At 65.1% G+C, this 25,014-nt stretch overlaps 1 protein-coding gene across 2 annotated transcripts; it reads left to right on the top strand.

Moving 5' to 3' along the window:
• Nucleotides 1-185: 185 nt before the first annotated feature.
• PPP1R12C (protein phosphatase 1 regulatory subunit 12C) lies at nt 186-21,601 on the top strand. Of its 2 annotated transcripts, XM_048832452.2 has the most exons (23): nt 186-488; nt 4,888-5,018; nt 6,062-6,180; nt 6,264-6,423; nt 7,494-7,638; nt 7,879-7,953; nt 8,322-8,410; nt 8,718-8,857; nt 9,025-9,110; nt 12,310-12,486; nt 12,723-12,845; nt 13,421-13,506; nt 14,064-14,156; nt 14,524-14,614; nt 14,951-15,082; nt 15,548-15,638; nt 16,211-16,338; nt 16,674-16,759; nt 17,144-17,249; nt 17,665-17,769; nt 18,727-18,777; nt 18,976-19,026; nt 19,346-21,601. In XM_048832452.2, exons 1-23 carry the CDS (start codon nt 216-218, stop codon nt 19,430-19,432), a joined length of 2,625 nt encoding a protein of 874 aa, XP_048688409.2. In that variant the 5' UTR covers nt 186-215; the 3' UTR covers nt 19,433-21,601. The 2 variants fall into 2 exon arrangements, with proteins under 2 accessions (XP_048688409.2, XP_074978497.1); XM_075122396.1 differs by lacking the exon at nt 12,723-12,845.
• The last annotated feature ends 3,413 nt before the right edge of the window (nt 21,602-25,014 follow it).

The following is a 25,014-nucleotide window of genomic DNA, read 5'->3' as shown; positions in this document are numbered from 1 at the left end:
CGGGGTACGGAAGCCGGCAGGAAGGGGCGGGTCCCGGGCCGAGCGGAAGGCGGGAGGGGGCGGGGTACGGAAGCCGGCAGGAGGGGGCGGGTCCCGGGCCGAGCGGAAGGCGGGAGGGGGCGGGGTACGGAAGCCGGCAGGAGGGGGCGGGTCCCGGCCCGAGCGGAAGGCGGGAGGGGGCGGGGTACGGAAGCCGGCGGGGCCGCGCCGGGAAGATGGCGGCGGACGGGGGCGCGGCGGCGGCGGCCCGCGAGCGGCGGCGCGAGCAGCTCCGGCAGTGGGAGGCGGCGCCGGCCCCGCCCTGCCCCCCGCGGCCGCCCCGCGCCCGGGCCGTGCGCTTCGAGCGCGCCGCCGAGTTCCTGGCCGCCTGCGCGGGGGGGGAGCTGGGCGAGGCCCGGGCCATGCTGCGGGGGGGGCCCGGCGGGGAGCGGCCCGTGCCCGGCCTGGTCAACGGCACCAACGCGGACGGGATCAGCGCCCTGCACCAGGTGGGGGCGGGGCGGGTCAGGGGGCAGGTCAGTGGGGTGGGGGGCAGGTCTGAGGGGGAAGGGGAGCTGGGGGCAGGTCAGTGGGGTGGGGGCGCAGGTCTGAGGGGGAAGGGGAGCTGGGGGCAGGTCAGTGGGGTGGGGGCGCAGGTCTGAGGGGGAAGGGGAGCTGGGGGCAGGTCAGTGGGGTGGGGGGCAGGTCTGAGGGGGAAGGGGAGCTGGGGGCAGGTCAGTGGGGTGGGGGGCAGGTCTGAGGGGGAAGGGGAGCTGGGGGCAGGTCAGTGGGGTGGGGGGCAGGTCTGAGGGGGAAGGGGAGCTGGGGGCAGGTCAGTGGGGTGGGGGCGCAGGTCTGAGGGGGAAGGGGAGCTGGGGGCAGGTCAGTGGGGTGGGGGGCAGGTCTGAGGGGGAAGGGGAGCTGGGGGCAGGTCAGTGGGGTGGGGGGCAGGTCTGAGGGGGAAGGGGAGCTGGGGGCAGGTCAGTGGGGTGGGGGGCAGGTCTGAGGGGGAAGGGGAGCTGGGGGCAGGTCAGTGGGGTGGGGGGCAGGTCTGAGGGGGAAGGGGAGCTGGGGGCAGGTCAGTGGGGTGGGGGGCAGGTCTGAGGGGGAAGGGGAGCTGGGGGCAGGTCAGTGGGGTGGGGGCGCAGGTCTGAGGGGGGAGGGGAGCTGGGGGCAGGTCAGTGGGGTGGGGGGCAGGTCTGAGGGGGGAGGGGAGCTGGGGACAGGTCAGTGGGGTGGGGGGCAGGTCTGAGGGGGAAGGGGAGCTGGGGGCAGGTCAGTGGGGTGGGGGCGCAGGTCTGAGGGGGAAGGGGAGCTGGGGGCAGGTCAGTGGGGTGGGGGCGCAGGTCTGAGGGGGAAGGGGAGCTGGGGGCAGGTCAGTGGGGTGGGGGCAGGTCTGAGGGGGAAGGGGAGCTGGGGGCAGGTCAGTGGGGTGGGGGCGCAGGTCTGAGGGGGAAGGGGAGCTGGGGGCAGGTCAGTGGGGTGGGGGCGCAGGTCTGAGGGGGAAGGGGAGCTGGGGGCAGGTCAGTGGGGTGGGGGCGCAGGTCTGAGGGGGAAGGGGAGCTGGGGGCAGGTCAGTGGGGTGGGGGGCAGGTCTGAGGGGGAAGGGGAGCTGGGGGCAGGTCAGTGGGGTGGGGGCGCAGGTCTGAGGGGGGAGGGGAGCTGGGGGCAGGTTAGTGGGGCTGTGAGAAAAGCTGGGGAAGGGGACATGGGGGGCGGGTACAGGCCCACGGGGGGGGGGGGGGATCTGCAGGGTGGAGGCGGGGGCAGTGCTGAGGGAAGCTGGGGGAGGGGCAGTCCCTGGGCAGGTGCAGGGGGTAGTCAGGGCGAGGGGGCAGTTGCGGGGGTGGATCAGCACAGGAGGGGGGCTGTGGGGGGAGGCTGCAGGGGGTGGCTGGGGACAGCGGCAGAGCAGTGAGGGGAGCTGGGGGTCGCTCTGTCCCCAGAGAGGTGTTGGGGGCAGGGGCTGTCTCCAGCTGTCGGCCGCAGGGCGGCACCTGCTCCTTGGGGCCCGGCAGGGGGTGGGGGCAGGAAAAGGAGCAGGACGCCTGGGTTCTATTCCAGGCGGGGGGAGGGGGCCCAGTGCGGAAAACAGCCTCAGCCCCCAGTAGCACTTTGCAGTGCAGGGACTCTCTGGAATTAGACTTGGCTGTCTTCCCAGAGCCGGGAGAGAACCCAGGAGTCCTGGCACCCAGCCCCCTTACTTTGAATGCAGGGGAAGTGACCCACCAGTCTCCGATCCACCATCCTCTGTGGGGCTCCTGGGGGAGGGGTGGACTGGAGTGAGGAGCCCTGCCCGAGCCCCTCGCTCCCGACCCGCAGCCCCCTGCTAGCCCGGCCCTGGGCTCCCCCCAGCCCGGCCCGTGCCCCTCACTCCCGACCCGCAGCCCCCTGCTAGCCCGGCCCTGGGCTCCCCCCAGCCCTGCCCGAGCCCCTCGCTCCCGACCCGCAGCCCCCTGCTAGCCCGGCCCTGGGCTCCCCCCCATCCCAACCTACAGGCTTTTCAGGGCAGTGGCCAGCCCGACAGCGAGCTCCCAGCCCCAGTGGGGTCTGTGCAGTGCCCTGCGTGTGGGGACACCCCCAATCCTGGCCGAGGCGGAGGGGTCTGTGCAGAACCTAGCACAAAGGGAGGCCCCGATTCTGGCCTGCGGGGAGATGCGCAGCGACAGAGCCCCCATCCGGCCCGGGTTGTTCCCATCTCACTTGTGCAATGAGTTGGGGAGGCCTCAGCCTGGTGCCCTGTTGTGGCCCACAACCTGCGCCCGGGCAACAGAGCTTGGTACGGGCCAGCAGCTCCGGGGTTTGCTGGCCGCCCCGTCAGAGCACCACGCGCCACCACCAGCCACGGTGAGCTCCAGCTGAACAGCCCTGCCGGTGCCCCCCGCCCCAGCCCTGGGCTCCCACCCCCCGCCCTGCTCCTCACCCCTGCACCCGCAGCCCCCTGCTAGCCCAGCCATTGGCTGCCCCGCACAGCTGTGATCCTGGGGAGGCTGTAGAGGAGTGACCCATTGGCAGGGCCTGTAGAAGTGTACAGGGGGTGGGGCTGTCTCCATTCACCTGTGCCCTAGCTCTGCCCCCCCTCAGTCCCCCAGGATCCAGCCCATCCCTATGCCAGGGCCTGTCTGGGAGGTTATTTTAGGCTCCAGTCGGTTCCAGTCCTTTTCTGGGTTTCTCATCAGGGAAGCTCCCAGCTCCCCCTCTGTCTGTCCCCCGCCCCGACTTTCCATGACTTCATTCCCCTGACGGCCTTGGCTTCCTTCCCTGGACCCCGGCCTCCCTCCGCCCCCAGCTCCTCCCAGCAGGGCTGGCGGCTGACAGCTTCTGCCTCAGGGGGTGGCTGGCCCGGGGGACTGAATGGGGTGCGGGGCCTGTCCCCACTCAGGGGGAGCCCCCCTCAGCTCAACCCCCATTGCAGATCTCCCTGCACAGCGCTTTGCCGAGTCCCACCCCGAACCCTGCAATAGGGGTGAAGCCAGGGAAGAGAACTGGGGGGAGGGGGGGAGTGTCAGTGAGTGGGGGCAGGGGGCCAGAGCTGCGGGGGAGCACAGGAGGGGGCTGTTAGGTGGGAGAGGCAGAGGTGTGAATTCAACAGTGCAGCCCAGCCTGCCCCCCCATGAGGTTACACACCCCAATGAGTGTGAATTCTGGGGCACGTGCCCATGTGAGAGTGAATTTTGGGGTCTCCCGGTGCCCATGCCTGGGGCAGCGTTGGGTCCCATTTGCCCCAGCAACCTGTTACCATCTTCCCATCGGAGTGGGGTACCCATCTCCTACAGTCATGAATCTGGGGTGCCCCATATCCTTCCACCCCAGGGCATTCTGGGTGGGACCCATGGAGCTGAGGGGTCCACATGCTTCCCCGCCCCCCACCCCAATCTTCCATTGAGGCAACTTCTTCCGGGACTCGGTTTGCTAATGAAAGGGCTGCAGGTGAATTGAAATTGGCTCCAGATCCCCGGAGGCTGCTCAGGGTTCAGCTCCCTGGCGAAGGGGTTTTGGGGGAATCCCCCTGCGCTGGGCGGTCTGTGCCCCTTCCCCAGCCTCACAGGACGGTGAAAGCTGCTGGTGCCCGGCCAAAGCACCACCTGCGATTTCAGCCCCATAGAACTGAGGGTTCTTGCTGCTTGGTCCCTCCGCTGGGAGTCCCCCTCTCCCCCGCATCTGCTGCCTGGCTTCACCCGGGTCCCCCTGAATTCCCCCGCTCCTTGGCTGCGTGCCAAGCTGGTGGGTGGTCCCCAGGCACTGCACAGAGCCCACCGGCGATGAAGTTGGGAGTTCTCTGTCTTCACGGCCCTGGGGCGGGAGTGAGGGCACCGGCGGAGCTGTCGGGGGGAGCCCAGGGCTGGGACAGCAGGAGGCCATGGGTTGGGATTGAGGGGCACCAGCGGGGCTTTGGGGGAGCCCAGGGCTGGGTAGCAGGGAGCTGCAGGTCAGGAGTGAGGGGCACCGGCAGGGGGGCCCCACTCCTCTTGTTCTGGACCTGAGCTCCCCCGGCCCCCTCCAGCATTGCAGGTGTCCCTCGCTCCCGCCTCGCTCAAGCGCCCGGCGCTCAGGGCTGGTGAGGGCAGCGCCTCTGCCAGGCGAACCGCCCCCCCCCCCCCCCCGGCTATTTCTGGCCACGCTTTGGGAGCCAGGGCTGATTCCGGATCCCACGTCCCGTCCCTCCCTCCACGTCCCAGGGACTGCAGGGCCCGGTTAACCTGTCCTGTCTCAGTCCAGTCCCAGGGCTGCTTTGGCCTAGGGCCAAACAGATGGATGCGTGAGGGAACGTGGAATGGCAAGGGCTGCGTGCCAGGACTCCTGGGTTCTATCTACTGCTCTGTGTGGGGAGTGGGGTCTAGTGGGTAGAGCAGGGGGGCTGGATCTGCTCAGTCTCTGACCCCTGCCTCCCCCCGCCCCCTCCCCCAGGCCTGCATCGATGAGAACCTGGAGGTGGTGCAGTTCCTGGTGGAGAACGGAGCCAACGTGAACCAGGCGGACAATGAGGGCTGGACGCCCCTGCATGTTGCTGCCTCCTGCGGCTACAAGGAGATCGCCCAGTGAGTGGGCAGGGTGTGTGGGGCATGGCCAGGTGCAGTCAGCCCCATGGGCCCATCTACCCCAGTATCCTGCCTCCTCCCTGCCCCTGGATCAGCCCCACGGGCCCATCTACCCTGCTATCCTGGCTCCACCCTCTCCCCGGATCAGCCCCATGGGCCCATCTACCTTGGTGTCCTGCCTGCTCCCCCGTCAGACCCACAGGCCCCCAGTCACAACCCCCTGAATTCACACTGGGCTGGACGTGCTCAGAGGTTGGATCTGTGCGGGGTCGGGGGGAGAACCGGGCTCCGTGGGTGCATGTGTCTGATGGTGGGGTGCAGGAGGGACCCCACACTGGCTGGGCAAGTGCAGGGTGAGTCCCATATGGGTGCCCCCCCGGCGGGGGGTGGGACGGGCTGCAGCAGGGTGGGGGGACTCTGGGCATAAGGAACAGACGCGCCCTGTGGGCCGATGGGTCTCTCCTCTCCTGCCTGCCCACGCTGCTAGTCCCATAGGTCAGTCGCTGGGATCCCGGCCACACATTGACCCCAATCCCCCCTACGCCCCGTAATCCCTGTCACATGGTGCTAATCCCTGGTCACGTGCCACATAATCTCTCCCCCGCCCCCTGTGGGTCGTAGAGACCTAAGCTCCCCCCTTCTGCTCCAAACTCCCCCCGCCCAGTTCCAAACTCCCCACCTGCTCTGATCTTCCCCCAGCTCCCATCCCCACCCCACCCTGAACAACCTACCCCCACTGCTGTGAGCACCCCCTCCCTGCTGCCCCGCTCATTGCTCCCCTGTGCCCATCCTCATGCCCCCCCCCCATCAATTTCTTGCTCTTTCCCACAGGTGGGACAGGCGCCTTCTGATGGGCCCCCGCTCCAACTAGGGAAGCTCTCGGGGGGCGGAAGCTGGCGACCTGCAGCCCACTCAAGGCCAGGGGCTCAGTGCCGGGTCCACCTGCAGCCTTGTTACCGCAAAGGGGTCGGGTCAGGGGAGGGGTGGGGCTGCCCCGTGGCCCTAGGGGGCTCCACCGGTCCGATGCTCTCGCCTGTCCCCAGGTACCTGCTGGCCCACGGCGCTCAGGTGGCGGCGGTGAATAGCGACGGGGAGATTCCCCTGGATATCGCCGAGGACGACGGCATGGAGGCCCTGCTGCGGGAGGAGATCGCCAAGCGAGGTGTGGGGAGGGGCGGGGCCGCAGGAGGGGGGCGGGGCCCCGGGGCGCCAGGCCCCACCCTCATGCCCGGCCTGTCCCCGCAGGGGTGGACGTGGCGGCCGCCAAGCGGGAGGAGGAGGAGCTGATGCTGCAGGACACGCGTCAGTGGCTGAACGCCGGCCGCATCGACGACACGCGGCACCCCAAGACTGGAGCCAGCGCCCTGCACGTGGCTGCCGCCAAGGGCTACATCGAGGTCATGAGGTGAGAGGGGCCGGATGGGAGCTGGCGCCCCCTAGAGGGGAAAGGCCCCAGGCCCCCTTCGCTGCCCCCTCAGCAAGTCCCTGCCCTGGGGCCGGATGGGAGCCAGCACCCCCTAGTGGGGCCAGGTCCCGTGCCCCATTCCCCACCCCCCTGAGCCAGCCTGTCTCTGCCCTGGGGCCGGGTGGGAGCCGGCGCCCACTAGAGGGGAAAGGCCCCAGGCCCCATTCCCCGCCCCCCGAGTCAGCAAATCCCTGTCCTGGGGCTGGATGGGAGCCAACGCCCCCGAGAAGGGAAAGGTCCCGTGCCCCATTCCCCGCCCCCCTGAGCCAGCCAGTCCCCGCCTTGGGGCCAGGTGGGAGCCGGCGCCCCCTAGAGGGGAAAGGCCCCTTGTCCCAGCCATTCCCCTCTGGTTCGTTTCAGGCAGTGCTGTGGGTGCATGCTGCAAGTTTCCTTCTCGCCCTTGGGCGTCACTGATGAACGGGCTGGTGGAGTTCGTTGTGCTCCCTGCTCTCCTTGCAGCTCCCGCCCCCAGTTCCTGCCAGCTCCCGCCCCCACTGGGCTGGACTGGGGGAGCTGCCCCCCCCCACCCGAAGCTCATGGGAGCTGCGTTGGCTGCCGAGTCCCTCCCGCCCAGCCCCCAAGGGTGTGTGCTGCCCCTCCCAGTCCGACCAGCTTGGCAGGTCAGAGGGGCTCCCAGTCCCTCTGGGGGAGCGGAGTCAGCATGTTTGGATCCGCCCCCAACTTGACTCCCAAGGCCAGTTAATAGCCACCCAGCCCCCCTCCCCCAAGCAGTGTGTGAGGTATCCTGGGGACGCAGCTGTGGGTTGGGAGCAGCCATTCATATCCCAGCCCCCTTACCCCATGCTCTGGTCCTTCGTGACAGGTGTGGGCCATGTTTACAGCTGGGGAAACCGAGGCACGGAGGGGAAGTGGCTTGCCCAAGATTGGTGGGGTTAGAAAGGAGGAGTCCTGGCTCCCAGCCCCCCTGCTGTAACCACTGGACTCTGCTCCCCTCCCCGTGCCAGGGAGAGAACCCAGGCGTCCTGATTTCTCTCTCCCCCACTGCGTAGGCTGCTCCTGCAGGCTGGCTATGACCCCAACGTGCGGGACAAGGACGGCTGGACCCCCCTGCACGCGGCGGCCCACTGGGGGGTGGAAGAAGCCTGTCGCCTGCTGGTGGAGCATCTGTGCGACATGGACACCCTCAACAATGTGGTGAGGGGGTGGGGCAGCAGGGAAGGGACAGGATCTACTGGATCACAGCAGCCCTGGCGCCTCAGGGGTGATGAGAAGGGAAGTGGGGGGGTGGGGAAGGCCTGGAAGTGAGCAGCTGCTGCTGGGGTGGAGGCTAGGGGCAGGGTGGAGGCCAGGAGGGTAAGGGAAGTTTGGGGGCGGGGGGACGACAGTTGGAGGCCTGGGGCCCCTCTCAACCACTGCCCCCTTGCTCCCCGCCAGGGCCAGCGCCCATGTGACCTGGCCGACGAGGACACACTCGGCCTGCTGGAGGAGCTGCAGAAGAAGCAGGAGGATGTGAGTGAGGGGTTTCCCCCACCCCTAGCCCTGTTCTCCCCCCCACTACTCCTGCGCCCCTCCCCCCTCAGATCGGGGCAGCACTGGTTGGCCCTGCCTGTCCACTCGGCAGCAAGGCAGGAAAGGGTTAACCCCGGGCAGGGATACTGCTCCAGGGGCCTGAGAGGGGGTCAAGACCCCCACTCAGCCAGGTAAGGGGGCAGCCATAATGAGGGGCTGTCGCCGCCCCACTGCTGCTCTCCCCCAGCTGTCCAGTGACACCTGGCCCTAACCCCACTGGATCTCCCAGCATCCTCCCCGCCTGGTGGGGATTTCGGGGGGCGGGGGGTCCCAGGAATACAGCGACCCTCCCTCCCTTCCCTCCCCAGCTGCGCAGCAAGAAGGAAGCTCACCTGAAGCAGGCGGTGATCGATACCAGCGCTGAGCAGCAGCCAGTGTACAGCGCCAAGCACAGGCGGTGAGTGCAGGAGGCTGCGGGTCAGGAGTGAGGGGCACCGGCAGGGCTGAGGGGGGCAGGGCTGGGCTGGCAGGGGGCTGCGGGTCGGGAGTGAGGGGCACCGGCAGGGCTGAGGGGGGCTGGGCTGGCAGGGGGCTGTGGGTCGGGAGTGGGGTCACCGGCACCACAGGAGTCTGGGGGCTCACTTTGAGCTCCCTGCTGCCGCCCAGTCAGGTGGGTGGGGTACGGCCCCTTGCTCAGTTGCTGGCAGGGTGCCTAACGGGCCCCGCCCCTGCTGACCCCCCTCCCGCCCCCGTTCCCCCCCCAGGAGCTCCGTGTGCCGCATGAGCAGCCGGGAGAAGATCTCGGTGCAGGACCAGTCCAAGGAGCGCAAGACTCTGGGCCCCATCGTCCCGGATGAGGAGAACAGCTCCGCCTCCGAGGGGGAGGAGCCGGAGAAACCCACCGGTAGGCGGGGCTAGTGAGCTGGGGCGGGGCCTGGGGCTGAGCCGGGAGGGGGATGCTGGGCCCATGGGGTACATTGTGGGGAGAGGTGCCGGGCTGCATGGGGCTGAATGGGGGGGGGGGCGATGCCAGGTCCCCGTGTCACCCCAGCTCCTCCGTTCTCCCCACAGAGACCACGAAGCCCCTCCCACAGGAGAGCAGCGGCTTGAACGGGGTCACCCTGCCCCCCGTTTCGGCCGTGCCTGCAGGGCCTAAGGTGAGTCGCCTCCATCACACACACCCCCTCACCCCCCCCCGGGGCTGGATTGCAAGGGGCCTGAGGGGTGCTGACTCCCTCTGGTGGCTGAGTTCCCTTGTGGGGGTGTGGCTAGAGGGCCCTTGGGGGGGGGGGCAGCTTCCCCTCCATGGAAAGGTCCCTCCCCCCGCCCAGTACAGCCAAGTTCTCAGCTTAGTCATAATACTCTGGTCTAGTGGGTTTTGAATGGGGGGCCGGGGGCTGGGAGCCAGGACTCCTGGGTTCTATCCCCCTGCTCTGTATGGGGAGTGGGGTCTAGTAGTTAGAGCAGGGAGGGCTGGGAGCCAGGATGCCTGGGTTCTCTCCCCAGTCTAATGCCCCCCCATGTGGATAGACCCTGCCCCATGTGAACTGGATCTTGGTCCTAGCATGCCCCCTTGACACTGACGTTCCCCTGCCCTTGTATGCTGATTCTCTACTCCTGTCCTGCTCGTTCTGTGATTCGCTAATTACACCCAAGGGGGTGGGGCCCAAACCCTACAATCCACCCTCCTTCCTCACCTCTTACCATTGAGGGGGGCACTGAAACTGACCAGCCGGCAATGGGGCAGGATCTTTCCCTCCAGCCCCTTGTCACCACGATCTAGGGGCCCCAGCCCCACCCCCTCACTGTTCTGGTCCCACCCCTCCAATCTGGCCACATCTAGACTCTCTCCTATCTCTGCCCTGTATTTCTCCCCTGCCCGCACCCCATATTTGTCTTTCTACTGCTTGGATCCTGCCCACTCCATGGCCCCCTCACCTTCTCCTTTATACGCCATCAGTCCCCGCTGGCCTGCCCCCCTCCCACCCTGCCCGCCCTGGACACCCTGGGGCCGGCACTTTGGCGCCAAAGCCTACGCAAAACGGGCATCGTCCTGGTCCCGCAGGGGGGCGAAAAAGCCACAGTGAGTGACCCGACACTCCCCCCCGCCCTCCCCCCAGCACGAGAGCCTCTTCTCCCTTTCCCGAGACCTGCAGCGCGGAGGGGGCCGGGGGGGCTCTGGCCCTCCAGCGGTGTCACGAGTTGGCCAGGCTCAGCTGGCTGACTCTACTTGATGTTCATAGGATCACAGGGCCCCAGGCTGGGGGACACAGAGGGTGGGGGATCAAGGGGCCTTGGCAGAGGTGGGGGGGGGGCGGGGGGTGTCTCTGGTTCTAGGCATCTCCCAGCAGCCTCCTCCATTCTGGTGTCTTCTAGAGAAGCAGGGATTGACTGGTTGGAGTGGGATCTAGTGAGTCAGAGCTGGGTGGACTGGGCACCAGTTCTCCTTGGTTCTCTCCCTAGCTCTAGGGGGAGTGGGGGCTAGTGGTTAGACCGGGGGGGGGGGCTGGGAGCCAGGACTCCTGGATTCTCTTCCCCCGCTGAGGGAGGAGCGCGGAGTCTATTGGTTAGAGTGGAGGGGGATGGGGGAGTCAGGACTACTGGGTTCCATTCCCAGCTCTGGGGGAGGAGAGAAGATGAGTCACTGGAGCTGCGTGGAGGCCAGACCTGCCTCTCGGATCCTTTTCTCCCTCTCCGTCTCCACGCCCCGCTCCAGCGCACCATACCCTCCACTGTGTTGTTTTTAACTCTGACCTGCTCCCGTTTGATCTCAGCGACGCTCCAGAACTTTGATGGCCTGGGAAAGCCCCCCATGCCCCGCAGTACCTTTGGTTTGCCTGGTTGCTAGGTGCCATGGGGCAGAGAGGCTCCCTGGCTCGGGGCCCATGTGCCCTGGCTTCTAATGACGTGTCTGACATCAAAATCCCGTCATTCCGATTACTGCTGGCTCTGCCCGGCCAGTTGCCGCTTGGTTTTCAGCCAGTATCTTGGTATCTGTTTGAGCCAGGGGGGCCCGCAGTGCACCGTCTAAAAGCCAGAAGTCCTAGTTCTGCAGGGATACCTGGCTTGGCGTTCTGCTGTCCTTGCTTTGTGAGAGACCGGGGTTCAAATACCCCTTCCTCCCCCAACCCCGCATCTAGCCTGGTCTCTCGTCCCCGACGGCGTGCGATCGCGTCACCCCTTCTGTGGGAGCCTCCCTCTGGGTTTAACGCTTGTTTGAGACCCTTGATCGGACCCAGACGGTTCCCACCGCGCGGCGGGATATTGAGTTTGCTTTTCTGATTCGGGCTCCGATCCTGTTCCCATGGCCCTGCGTACGGGGAGGGTTTGCGGGTGTCATAGCAGGGGTCCCGCCAGCCATTCGAAACCACCTTACACAGGCAGCGGTGTCTGAGATACACTAGGTGGGCAGGGCCCCTTCCGGGGGGACACTTGCTGAGAGGATGGACGTTCCCTTGGCTGGAAAGAGAATAGCTCTGGAGACACGATAATGGATCACTTTTTACCCACTAGGGGGCGCCGGCTTCAATCTGTCCCCAGGGCCGAGGGCCTGGTTGGCTTGGGGATGGGGAATGGGGCACGCAGCAAGGGGAAACCCATGAGGCAGGTGGGCATCTTCCCCCCACCCCCAGGTGTGCATGGCGGGCAGGTGCCCCCCTTCTGGGGGGATGCTGCCCCCCCTTTCCCACTCCGGTTAATTTCTAGCCCAATCCCCTTGCGTTCTGATATTGACTAGAGATCCCTCTTTTAAGTTCTGTCCCCATATAATGGCGGGGGCGGGGGGCAGATTGGGGAGGGATACCTGCCTTCCTCCCCCTATGTGATGAGGGGACAGAGGGGGGGGAAGGTATCTCCACCCGCCCCCGAGCGCCCCCACCCTGCTTCTTACCTGTAGCCTTGCACGCAAGGCGATCGAAGGCCAGTGCGTTGTGGGGGGAAATTGAGAGTCGGGGGGGAGGGTTAATTAATGACACCCCCCAGCCCACCCCAGCTTCGTGGGATGGAGGTGGCGAATGTGAGGGGGAGTGTGGGGTGGTGCATGTCGGTTTCAATGGGGATTTGGGGGGGAGTGGGGTGAGGAGGGGTCAAGTGGGGGGATCAGTGGGTGGGGGGAGAATGGGGTGTCTGTCAGTGGGGGGTAGAGAGGATAGGGGGTGCATGGGGGTTGTGTGGGATTGGGGGGTGTCATGAAGCAGACCGCGCCCACCGGCGTAGCACGTCCGCTGCCTTTCGATCCCCTTCCGCGACCCCCTGACCCCAGGTTCAGCTCCCTCCACCCATCCTGACTCCACCCCCTTCTCCCCCCCCCAATTCCCCTCCCCATTTTTCTCGTCCCCCGTTCCCACCCATCCCCAGTTCTCTGGAGGCCGCCCCACCACAACAGAGGATTCGTCGGCGCCTGCCTGGAGGGCGGGGCTGCGGAAGACGGGCAGCTTCGGGGTGCTGCAGGATGCCCGGCTGGACGAAGGGCCCCCCAAGGAGGGCAGGATCAAGCGCTCGGCGTCCAGCCCCAGGCTGGACACAGAGGAGAAGGTGAGGGGTAGGGGGGAACCCTGTAGCCATGCGGGGCACCCGACCCCGACACTCTAGCCAAGGGGGCACTGAAACACAGACCCCTCCCTTTCTCGCTGCGGTAAATGCCACAGCAGAGAGGATTCTGGGAGGGCAGGTGTTTTCCCACAATGCAAAGTGGGTCTTTGAGACTTCTCGTGCCTGTCTGTCTGTCCATCTCTCCCACTAACTGTCTCCTGCTTTCCCTCCTGCCTCAGCCACAGGACATCTGGGAAATCCTACAGAAGTGGAACAGGACTTTGATTGGCCCGGGGTTAGCCAATAAGAGCGTAGCCTCAGAGCTAGCCAGTCGGGAGGAAGGGAGTTCATCGGGTGACCTGGTAGGAGGCTCCGCCCATAGGGGGAGTGGCCTTATTCCTCTCCCGCCCACCTGCTTATTTGCCCATGTCAGCGGTGTCCTGGTGCATTCTGGGACGCCTTCCGCTGTTAGGTGCTTAGTTGGAGCTGCCCTTCTCCCCTGGGGACGGTGGGGGGCACCATAGGGTGTCTTGGGGGCTGGGATCCCCATCCTGGAGCATCAGGCAGGGATCCCTCAATCCCGAGGTCTGTTCTCCAGGCCTGCATTTTCCCCTTAACTCTGCCCCCCGCCCTGGTCTGTTTCTTGCTCCTTAATTTTCCTGATTCATGACTCTCTGTGCTTTAACTGCTAGACCCCCACAGCTGGGATGGAACCCAGGAGTCCTGGTTCCCAGCCCGCCCCGCCCCCCCCACTAGACCCCATTCTTTTCCCTTCCCCCTCCACTCCATTTGCTGCAGCAAGGACTGACACCCTGCCTCCCAGAGGGTATCGAGCTGTTCTCTGGGCAGCGCCCCCTCCTGGCTGAAGGCCGGGGTAGCCCTGAGTGCCCTGCTTTAGGCGAGACATTCACGGGCCCTTTTTCTGCTTCCCTGCCAGAGCAAGGAGCCGCCGCGCCTGGCCCGGGTCCCGCCAACGCCCACCCGGCGCATCTTCACCCTGCCTGACGCAGAGCCAAGCAGAGCGTGAGTCACCTGGGTGGTGTCCCGGCTCGGAGAGGGGAGTGGGGTCCAGTGGTTAGAGCAGGGGGCCCTGGAAAGCAGGACTCCTGGGTTCTCAGCCCCGGCTTTGGGAGGGGAGTGGGGTCCAGTGGTTAGAGCAGGGGGCCCTGGAAAGCAGGACTCCTGGGTTCGCAGCCCCGGCTCGGAGAGGGGAGTGGGGTCTAGTGGTTAGAGCAGGGGGCCCTGGAAAGCAGGACTCCTGGGTTCTCAGCCCCGGCTTTGGGAGGGGAGTGGGGTCTAGTGGTTAGAGCAGGGGGCCCTGGAAAGCAGGACTCCTGGGTTCGCAGCCCCGGCTCTGGGAGGGGAGGGGGGGTCTAGTGGTTGGGGGCGGGGAGCCAGGACTCCTGGGTTCTCCCCCCATCTCTGGGAGGGGAGTGGGGTCTAATGGTTAGAGCAGGGGGGCTGGGAGCCAGGACTCCTGGGTTCTCGCCCTGGCTCCGGGAGGGGAGTGGGGTTTACCAGAGTTGCGGTGTGTCAGCATACTCTGTCCAACACTCCCTCTTCTTGTGACCTCACTGTAGGAGCTTGGAAGATGGCCTGCAGATGAAAATCGATGTGGGTCCTGCCCCCAACCAGCTCCCCACTTCCAGCACAGACCCCCGCGACCGCCGAAGGTAGGGGGCAGCCAGAGGGGCGTGGGGGTGATGGAGCTCTACCTTCAGGGGGTACTAGCATGGTGTCTGCAGGGGTAAACCTCTCCTGTAACACCCCACTGAGCCAGGACTCCTGGGTCCTACCTTGGCTGTGAGCGCGACTAGTGCTGGGGGGCCACGAGGGTGGTTGGGAGAGACCAGGCTCGACAACTGCTGTTGCTGTGAAATTGCTGCCCCGGCCCAGAGGGGCCACATCTGGGCTCTGGGTCCCTGTATACCCAGCTCCCACGCCCAACCCCAAAGGGGGGCTGTGTCCCAACGTTGGGCGAGGGGACCCTGGTCCTGCCGGTCTCACTAACTGCCCCCTTCCCCCCCCCCCCCCAACCAGATCATATCAGACCCCCGTGAGGGATGAGGAGTCAGAATCACAGCGCAAAGCCCGGTCACGTCTCATGAGGCAGTCCCGGCGATCCACCCAGGTACTTCCACCAAGTAGTTAGAGCACGGGGGCTGGGAGCCAGGACTCCTGGGTTCTCTCCCCGGCTCTGGGAGGGGAGGGGGGATCAAGTGGGTTGGAGCCGCACGGGGGCTGGGAGCCTGGACTCTTGGGTTCTTTTCCCAGCTCTGTGGCTGACTTTGGGCCAGTCCCTTCCCCCGTGTGTTGTGGGTGCAGTGACTGTACTCCACCTCCTGGGGGTGCTGTAGCTCATTTCCCTTCCTGCGGGGGTTACTGCCGCCCTGGCCAGCGATGCTGCTCCCCCCAGGGGTGCCAGGCCTGGTCACGCCCCTCCTTGACCCACCTGCTCCCCTCCCAGGGTGTCACCCTCACAGACTTGAAGGAGGCCGAGAAGACCATTGGCCGATCCGGGGACGCCAGGGCCACCGAGCAGCGAATCGGGGAGGACGAGAAGCAGGGCCGAGAAGGGGAGCAGCCGCTGGATACCACGGTGAGGGCAGGGGCCAAGCAGCAGCTGGGTTGTTAACCTGCAGGACTCCCTGCCTCCAGGCGCTGCAGTCGGGTAGTGGAGCTGGGTTTGTGTGAAGGGCTTCAGTGAGTTCATGGGCCCGGGGGTCTCATTGACAGGGGGGCAGGGGGCAGGGAGAGGGTGGGGTAGTAGGGCCCGGGGGTCTCGTCCCGGGGAGGCGGGATACCGGGGTAGATGGGTCTGGTCTGGGGGAGGCGGGATACCGGGGTAGATGGGCCTGTGGGTCTGGTCCAGAGGAGGCGGGATACTGGGGTATACGGGCCTGTGGGTCTGATCTGGGGGGATCCCAGCTTTCTGAGTCTGTTACCCAGGAGGGGGGTTGTCAGTCTGTCTTCCCCACCCCCACCGAACTCGCGCCCCCTCCCCGCCCCTGGGCCTTGTCCAGCAGACACCCCACGTCCATGGGTCATTATCCCCCCTCCGTAGGACTCGGTCAGGCAATGCCGCGCAGCCAACCCTGAGGGCTCCTCGGTGTACCCTGTCAGTCCCATCGTGGTGAACTCTCAGGCACGGAGAGGTGAGGCTGACCCCCTGCTGGGCCCCCCAGCCTCTGGTGCTGACACCCCCACACCCCGTCTCGTCCCCTTGGGATCCTGCCTCAGTAGCCAGGCAGCCTGCTCTGTGGGTGGGGCCGGGGGGAGGGGAGGGTTCTGTCCTCTGGGGTCCAGCCCAGCCTCCGGGAAATGTGGGGGCAGATTCATGCTACTGCCCCTCATAGATCCTCCAGCCAGCACCTGCCTGCAGTCCCAGGAGGTGGCCAGCAGAGGGCAGCGCAGCAACATGTTCTACCCCTTGTGTGCTCGCGGGGCTCGGAGCCAGGACTCCTGGGTTCCCTCCCTGGCTTTGGGAGGGGAGTGGGGTCTAGTGGTTAGAGCGGGGGGTGCTGGGAGCCAGGACTCCTGGGTTCCATCCCGGCTCTGGCTAGACATCCCATGCAGCAGCTGAATTAACCCCTTGTGGCTTGTTCCGCTCCCGGGTCGCCTGTTGCCGGGTGAAATTAACAAACCGGCAAAGAGGCTGAGGCGGGTGCCGCGGGGGTCGGGGGGGGGCGCCGGTCCCTGCCCCTCACCCGCCCCATCTTTGCCGCAGCGCCGGAGCCCGAGGGGCCGGGGCTGAGCTCCGAGGCGGAGGCCGAGCTGCGGAACCGGCTGGCCGTGCGGGACCGCCGGAAAGGCCGGCGGGAACGACGCTCCACGGGCATGCTGCAGAACGCAGAGGTGAGCGGAGGGGGCCAGGCTCCGGGCGGGCAGGGCAGCTGGGCCACTTTACTGGTGGGGGTGGGGAGATCCGGGTATGGCCTCACTAGGGGGTAATAACAGAGCGAGGAGGGGGGCTGGAATTCCACGGGGGGGGCAGTGGAGTGAGGGGAAGGATGTTGGGGCTGGGACTCTCTGGGGGGGGGAATTGTGGGGGGAGGAGGGGGGCTGGGATTACATGTAGGTGGTTATGGGGGGCTCATAGCTGGTCCAGCAGGATCCGGAGGGGCGGGGGCATTGCTTCCCGGGGTGCGTCTGTTAAACCCGCCCCCCTCCCCCCCCCGGTCTCTCTCTAGGGCGACGAGCCGGAGGAGCCGGAGCAGCTGAACGACAGCACCCCGGGATCCAGATACCTTCCGGCCAGGGGCTCTGGGGGATCCAGGTACCAGCGGGCCCCAGCATTGCCACGGGGTCCTGAGAGATACTAATTGGGGGTGAGGGGGTTCAGCCCTGGAAGGGAGACCTCTGCGGCACGGGGGGGGCACACTCTCCCCTGGCAGGCAGGGCTGGCCCCAATGCCCCAGGGCGGCACGAGGGGCTGCTGAGCGGCAGGGGCTCAGCAGGGGGCGCTCTCCCCCCCCATGTCCTAGGGGGCGCTGGGCTGCAGGGAGCGGGGCAGAGAGCTCAGCAGGAGGCGCTATAGAACAGGTGTGTTTCAAACATCCCACCCCATGGCTGCATCGCGGTGCCAGGCGAGGACCTGGGAGGGCGCAGAGGTGGGGATTCCCGCAATAACAGGGTGGTGTCTGTCTGTCTGTCTCACCAGCACGTCCGACCACTTGAACAGCCTCCTGCCCCACCGGACGGATGCGTACGGCTGCGCCAGGCTCAGCAGCATGGGCAGCGCCGGGGACGAGCGTGAATACAAAAAGGTGGGGCAGGGGCCGAACCTCCCAGCACCCTGAACCCCACCCCCTCGTGCTGGGGCTTCTGCCCCTCCAAACCACGCCTTCACCCAAGTGCTGGGATGGCTAGTGGTTAGAGTGGGATGGGGGCGGGGGGCAGGACTCCTGGGTTCTCTCCCCTGCTCTGGGAGGGGTGTGGGGTCTAGTGGTTAAGGCAGGGGCAGAGAGCCAGGACTCCTGGGTTCTGTCCCTGGCTCTGAGAGGGGAGTGGGGTCTGGTGGTTAGAGCGGGGCCGGGGAGGGAGCCAGGACTCCTGGGTTCTCTCTTTATCTGGGGGGGGAGTAGAGGGGGGGTCTAGTGGTTAGAGCAGGGGGGAGGGCTGGGAGCCAGGACTCCTGGGTTCTGTGCTCAGCTCTGTGCTCTTCCCCCCCACCCCTCCCAGCTCTATGAAAATCTCCAGGTGGAAAACGAGAAGCTGCAGGAGCAGCTGCAGGAGTCGCAGCTGAAGTTGACGCAGATCAAGCTGGAGCTGGAGCGGGTGACCCAGGTGAGAGGGGCGGGGCGCCAGGGCTGGGGTAACACTGTGGGCACCGGGGGGGGAGCTCCCAGCCCCTCTGCCCCACCGCCTGCTGGGGAGGGAAGGGCCCACTGCAAGGGGTGACCTCGCAGCCTGGCACTGCAAAGGATTCTGGGATAGCTAGCGACAGGAGGGCGGCAGCCTTGTGTCCCAGGGCATTGTGGGGGACGAGGAAGTTCCAGGCAACGTGGGGGCGTCTCTTTCCACCCAGACAGACTGCCCCCGGTCCGGGGGGGGGGGGGGGGCAAAGTCAGGCTGGGAGGAGAGACCTGGATGGAAAACCCTGGTGAGCTCAGCGGGGGGCGCTCTCCCCCCCCCTCCTCTGGGCCTGGCAGGCAGGGCTGGCTCCGGGGCGGCGCTAGAGGGCGCTCTCCCCCCCCTCCTCTGGGCCTGGCAGGCAGGGCTGGCTCCGGGGCGGCGCTAGGGGGCGCTCTCCCCCCCCCTCCCCCGGCAGGCAGGGCTGGCCCCGGGGCAGCACTAGGGGGCACTCCCCCCACCCACCCCCCCGGCAGGCAGGGCTGGCCCCAGGGTGGCGCTAGGGGGCGCTGGGTTGCCATGGAGAGATGGGGTGGGGAGCTGGGCATCAGTGTCCAATGTCTCATGGCCCCCACACAGCTCCCCCTGCTGGCAGCCCCCTGCAGTTACACCCGCTGCCCGGAGAAGCTGAGCAAATATTGACCCAGGGCGCTGGGCTGGGCTGGTCCCTCTCCAGCCAGCTGCTTTTGCTCTGAGTCACCAGCCGTTTGGCCAGTTATTGGGGGGGGGGGGGGGGGGGGAGAGGAATTTAAGGTGGATCCTCGGTATAGCAGGCACCTGGATCTGGCCCTGGGGCAGGGGACTGGCTGGGGCGGGGGTGGGGCAATTGGGCATGCGGCGTTTCCCTCCAGAGGGCGCCGTCTCACACCCTGTGCTTGGTCTCGTTGGCAGAGACAGGAGCGCTTTGCCGAGCGGCCAGCACGGCTGGAGCTGGAGAGATTTGTAAGTACCTGCCCTGCTGTGGGAGGCACCGTGCCCCCAGGATGCTGCCCCCCATCCCCACCCCCACCCCAGCTCAGGTCTTCACTCTGCTCCCGGTGAGGAGTCCACCCTCCGAGCCTCGGGGGGTGAGGTGCCCTGCCTCAGCCGCAGCTGAGGCTGTTACCTCCATGCACTCACCCCCTCTCTCCGGCCCCCCAGGAGCGCCGGGCCTTGGAGCGGAAGGCAGCGGAGCTGGAGGAGGAGCTGAAGGTAATCGGCTCAGCACCTGACTGGATGGGTCCTGGTGTGCGGCGAGGGGGGGGAGGCGGGACACCGGGGCAGACGGGCCTGGGGGGCTGATCTGGGGGAAGGGAAAGGAGCAGACGGGATACCGGGGCAGATGGGCCTGGGAGGCTTATCCAGGGGAAGGGAAAGGAGAAGACGGGATACCGGGGCAGATGGGCCTGGGGGGCTTATCCAGGGGAAGGGAAAGGAGAAGACGGGATACCGGGGCTGATCTGGGGGAAGGGAAAGGAGCAGATGGGCCTGGGGGGCTGATCAGATGCTAACCCCCCTTCCTCTCCCCCAGGCTCTCTCGGACCTGAAGGCCGATAACCAGCGCCTGAAAGACGAGAACGCGGCTTTGATCCGGGTCATCAGCAAACTCTCCAAGTGATGCCCCCAGGGCAGGGAGTCGCCCCGCTTTCCGGGCCAGCCCCTTCCAACCGTCAGGGAGCCCCCCCACACTCCAGACCAGCTCCCCCGCCAAGGTGCCATGCGAGGGGAGAGTCTATGGACCAGAATAAGCCCCTTCCCCCCCACAGCAGGACCACACCCCTTAGGCCTCCCCCTCAAAACAGGGGCCTCGCTGATCTCCCCCAAAAATCTTTCCACTGGTGGAGGGGTGTCTGAGCCCCTGATAATCAGACCAACACACACACCCCCACCCCCAAAAAACCCAACAACAAAATCCAGCCTCCAGCCCTGGGAAAAATATTTATTATTTGTGGCTCTTTACAATTCCTGCTACTCGTTAAGTGATGCTCGTTGTCAGTAGCTGGGGGCGGGGAGGGGGGGCAGATTCCTGCCTGCCCCCCTCCCCTAGTCCTAACCCCAGTAATCTCCAGTTAGAAGCCAAAATGATGCCCCCCCCCATTTGATCGTGGGGATGTTAGCGGAGATGGGGGTACTGCAAGACCCCCACCCCCACTTTTTAAGGTCCCTTCAATTCCCCCCCACCCCAGCTAAACAAATCCCAGAACATTAACTCCCTTGCCAACCGGCAGCTTTGATTCTGCCCCACGGTGCCCCCCCCATGGATGCCAAGGAGCTGCCAAGGATCTCTCACCTGCCTGCCCCATGGGCGCACTGTGCCATGCCCCCCCAGGTGCCAGTAAGTGGGGGGGCTGGCACACGGGAGGGTGGGGGGCAGCGGGAAGGGGGGGCTATGCCAGTATTGGGGTGCCCTTGGGGACAAATGGGGGGTTCCGGGGAGGGCTACTATAGGGTCAGCCCCCAGAGGAACCCAGCAGGGGGATTCAGGGTGACCCCTGAATAAACAGCCCCATTGGGGCATCTCCAGTGTGCGCTACTTGGGTCCAAAGGAGGGGGGGCCCATCTGCTGTACTGACCTGCATTCCTGCCTTGGCTCCACCCCCTCGGAATCTTGGTGTTAAAAGGGGGCGGGACTTTGTAGTCCCTGCCCCCCTTCCCCCCTTGCAGTATCTGGGCCAAAACGTGGATGGCGGGGAATGGGGGTGCCTCCCAATTCTTCCTCCTAAGAGCTTCTTCCATTGGAGATTTGGGGGAGCAGGCACCCAATAATTAGATGACCAAAGTCGGGGGGTGCTCCCCAATGTCCCCCCTGGACACATAGGGAATGAATGGGGGTTCCTGGCTTTGCCAAACTCCTGTCTATCGCAAACCCAGCTGGGGGTGCCCCCAGGATTATGGGGTTCAGGTAAGACAAAGGGCATTGCAGATCTGCTGCCCCCCCAAGTGTGTGTGTGTGGGGGGGCCTGGATCTCAGAACCAAGGCGCTGCTTCAGCCCCCCCCCAAAATGTGCCGTGTGTATGTGGGGGGGGGGGTCAGATCCCAGTTTTCTGCTCCCTTCTTTAATGGGCCCCAAACGCTGCTTGTCCACCCCTTGAAAAGGGGGTGGGGGGTGGTTTGGACAGATGCAAGTGCAAAAAAAGCAGGGTTCAGACTCCCTTTAAAACCTGCCATGCAAAACAGCTTTGTCCCCGTTTGGCCCCAGAGCATGGTCTCCTGGAAAATGTCCCCCCCACACACACAGTTTTCTGTGCCATACCACGCCTCCTTGCTGAAATGTCCCCCTGAAATTTGTAGGGGAACCTCAAATTTCCATGCCATTACCCTCTCCCTCAGTTCAAAATCCCCCCCAATACCGGGGGGACCCCTAAATTCTGTGCCATGCAACTGATTTCCCCCCTCAGCAAAAAACACGCCCCCAGATTCAGCCGGCATCCACAAATTTTCCAGGCTGTGCAACCATCTCCCCCCCGCCCCATCCCTCAGCAAAATGAAAATCCCCATGAAGTTTGCAGAGGGGTCCCCCCCCATTTATATGCCAGGCAACCGCTCTCCCCCCGCCCACGCCACCCCTGTGAACATATCTGTATATAAAGGAAAGTATTTTCTATACGGCGCCCTCCCCCCCTCCCCGAAAGATACGACGTGTGCAATACGGCAAAGGAAATTCTATATATTGTATTTGTTTATTTTAGCAGCCCGGCTGCAGATCTTTAAAGCACAGGGATAGAAAAAAAAATCTTACAAAAATGAAACCGTAAAAAAAAAAAGAAAAAAAAAATTTTAAAGCCCGCACCGCTCCCTGCTGGCGTGTTTTTTTAAGGGGCTCGGTTAACCGGGGCGGGGGCTGGATGTGTGAATAATGGGGTGATGCAGGTCCCGGGGGCGCTGCGCCCCTCTGTGGCTTCCTTCCGAGACTGCTGGGGTGGGCGGATTTCCGCAGCCGGGGCCACGCGGGCCCAGCCGGCTTGCCCGTGGCCCCGCCTGGTTATTCAGGGCGAAAGCACCCCAGAGATAACAGACCCTGAAAGGGTCTCTGGGCCCAGTCGGGGGGCTTCCATGCGGGGGACTAGCACAAGCCCAATGAGTCTCTCAGATCAGGCTGCTTCTTTACCCCAGTTTGGGGGTCTGACACTGGGGCCTTTGAAATGAGTCTGTTCCACAGCGCCCACCGCTTCGAAGTTATGGGGGACACAGCGGGGATTGGCGTGGGGCTGCTCCGAGCGCGCCCCCCAAGGACCCGCAGGGGCATGGAGGAGTGCCCGTGGGCACTGGAGCGGCAGGCACTGCTGGGCTAAGAGACGGACGTAGCCACATGCCAGAGGCCATTCTGGTCCCCACCCCATCTTAATCTACCAGTCCCCACTCCCCCAAGCCAGGGAGAGAACCCAGGAGTCCTGGCTCCCAGCCCCCCTGCTCTAATCACTAGACCCCACTCCTCTCCCAGATCTGGGGAAAGAACCCTGGGGTCCTGGCTCCCAGGCCCTGCTCTAACCACTAAACCCCACTCTCCGGCCAGGTCTGGGGAGAGAACCCAGGAGTCCGGGGGTGTGTGTGAATGGCGGGGGGAGGGGGGAGAGGCTGAAAGCTCTGTAACGATTCAAAGCCAGATCTCCGCCTCTCGGGAAATGTCCCCGACCCCTTGGCAGTATTCTTTCGCTGGTGCAAGTGACGGCTGCTGGTGTCTCCCCGGAAAAACCGACGCGCCCCCGAGCCGCGCTCGGCCGACCGGTTGAAAGAGTCGGGCCCGGAGCTGGAGCAGGCTGAGGGGTGGAGGTGGGAACGGCCGGCGGGGCTCTCGGGTTGGCAGAAGAAGGACAGTTGTTCCCCGCGTCCAGCCGAGGGCGGAGAAGGAGGAAGCAGGAGTTTGCCGCCAGGGCGATATTCGGACCGACGTTCTGGCCCAGCCGGCCTGGCATCCCCGGCGCTGGAGGGTTTTAAGAACCGGTTGGACCCGCCTGTCGGGAGGATACGGGTTTACGGGGCCCTGCCTTGGCGCATCCCCCCCATCGTGCTCCCTCCTGGCCTGACGTTTCTAGGACTGTTACGGCCCCATATGGCCCCCTGAAATTTCTCATGGCTCCCCAGGGGCTGGGCCTTTACCCCTTTCCTCCCCCCGGCGGCTCCACTTGGTCAGGTTGTAGGGGTGCCACCTCATTCTTTGTTGCTCCCAGGCGTCACGCACACGCCCCACTTGTGTGCCGGCTGGCTGCCTTTCCACCGCTGCATTAACCACCGTGCAAAGCCGAGAGGGAAACTGAGGCACGGGGCAGGCTCATAAACGCATCACAGCAACTTCTCGCAGCAGCAGGCAAGTCTGACAAATGTCTCTCCCCCCAGGGCAGGCCCCTGGTCTGGCTCTGAGTCCCCCAGCGGGGCAGCCAGGCCCTACGCAAAACCGGTGCCTGACTTGGAATTGGGCCAGGGCCGGGCCCTGCTTTTCACGGCGAGGTGGAAGAGCCCTTGGAGCCGGGATATTCCTCCCCACCCCCCCCCCCAAGTGTTTACACATGGTATAAAATCGCCTCTTGGGTCAACTAAACCCTTTGCCTCCTGCAGGTGCCCTCTGCAGCCCTGGAATTTCGCGGCTTTCCTCTGCACCCAGCACTTCATAGGTGCACATGGGAACGGCCAGAGTGGGTCAGACCAAAGGTCCATCCAGCCTGGTATCCTGTCTGCCGACAGTGGCCAATGCCAGGTGCCCCACAGGAACAAACAGGACAGGGAATCATCACATGATCCATCCCGTCATCCATTCCCAGCTTCTGGCAAACAGAGGCTCCGGACACCATCCCTGCCCAGCCTGGCTAATAGCCATCGATGGACCCATCCTCCATGAACTTATCTAGTGCTTTTTTGAACCCTGTTATAGTCTTGGCCTTTGCAATGTCTTCCAGCGAGGAGTTCCACAGGTTGACTGTGCGTTGTGTGAAGAAACTTCCTTTTGTTTGTTTTAAACCTGCTGCCTGTTAATTTCATTGGGTGACCCCTAGTTCTTGTGTTATGAGGAGTAAAAAACACACCCTGATTTACTTTCTACACGCACATTATGATAGACCTCTGTCGTATCCCCCCTGAGGCATCTCTTTTCCAAGCTGAAAAGTCCCCGTCTTACCAATCTCTCCTCATACGGACGCCCTTCCATACCCCTGATTATTGTAAGTGGAGTAGGGCAGTAGCTCCCCGCCAGCTGGATGTTGTTCGGTGTGATACAACTGTCCTGGTCTTGCTCCCGGATCGTGCTGGGCACTGACCAAACACAGGACACGGAGCCTGCCCCAGCCCCGGCGAGTTTACATGCTCCGCTAAGGAAATGTCCCCCCTTGGCCTGCCGGGCTGTGGAGAAACCGGCGCTGAAAGGAATGAACATCGAGTGGTTCCAGACTTGAGTCTGAAGCGAGGGAGGCCGGGCACCAAGAGGCTCAGGCCGGCCAGGGCCAAGAAGTGGGGCAGAGACCCGCAAACCCAGGGGTGTCTCTTAGGCTTCGACTTCCCCCACCCAATACCAAGGGCGAATTAACTACGAAGGACCCAGCCATCCCCAGGGATACTCCGGCCTGGCTGGCCACCTGGGCAAGCTGGACTAAGTGATCCACAGTCACTTGCCCCAACCAGCATAAAATATTCAGGTTGCTCCCTGTCCCAAGAGATCAGGCCCTGAGCCCGGGGTGGTTTGACACGAAGCCAGCGCGGGCAGCCCGGCCGCTCGCAAACTCCCTGCGGATGTAACGAGGAGGACAAGGAAAGGAGTTATTGGCTGCTTCAAGCCGGCGACGTGTCCACCCCACTGCCTACGTCCGTGGTTCCCAAAGGGGACAGTCTCGCAGCAAGGGGGCAGCGCTGAGCGTCCGTCAGGGGGATGCGGCGGGGTCTCGGCGTCTGGCTCCCGCGAGAGTCCGAAGAGCAGCGAGCGAAGGATCGGCCGGTTTCGGGCCCTCGGCTTTTACGGCTTTCTTCCCAAATTGCAGCCCGGGGGCCGAGCCCGCTTGCACGTAGCCTGGGCCTGGGTGTGGCGGGGGTACCGGCGTGCAGCCGCTGGGTCGTGTGAATTCACGGGTGGGCAGGTGACGTTCGCTCCCCGGCAGGCCGGTTTCAGAACCCAGGGCGGGAGCGGACACAGAGGTAGCCCCGGGCCAGCAGGGGAGACGGGCATTTTGTAGAGTCTAAACGCGCTGGGATAAGTCCAGGACCCACCTTAACCGGGC

Source organism: Caretta caretta, chromosome 23, assembly GCF_965140235.1.
Source record: "Caretta caretta isolate rCarCar2 chromosome 23, rCarCar1.hap1, whole genome shotgun sequence".
Taxonomy (NCBI): Eukaryota; Metazoa; Chordata; order Testudines; family Cheloniidae; genus Caretta; species Caretta caretta.
This window is presented reverse-complemented; position numbering and strand designations above follow the sequence as displayed.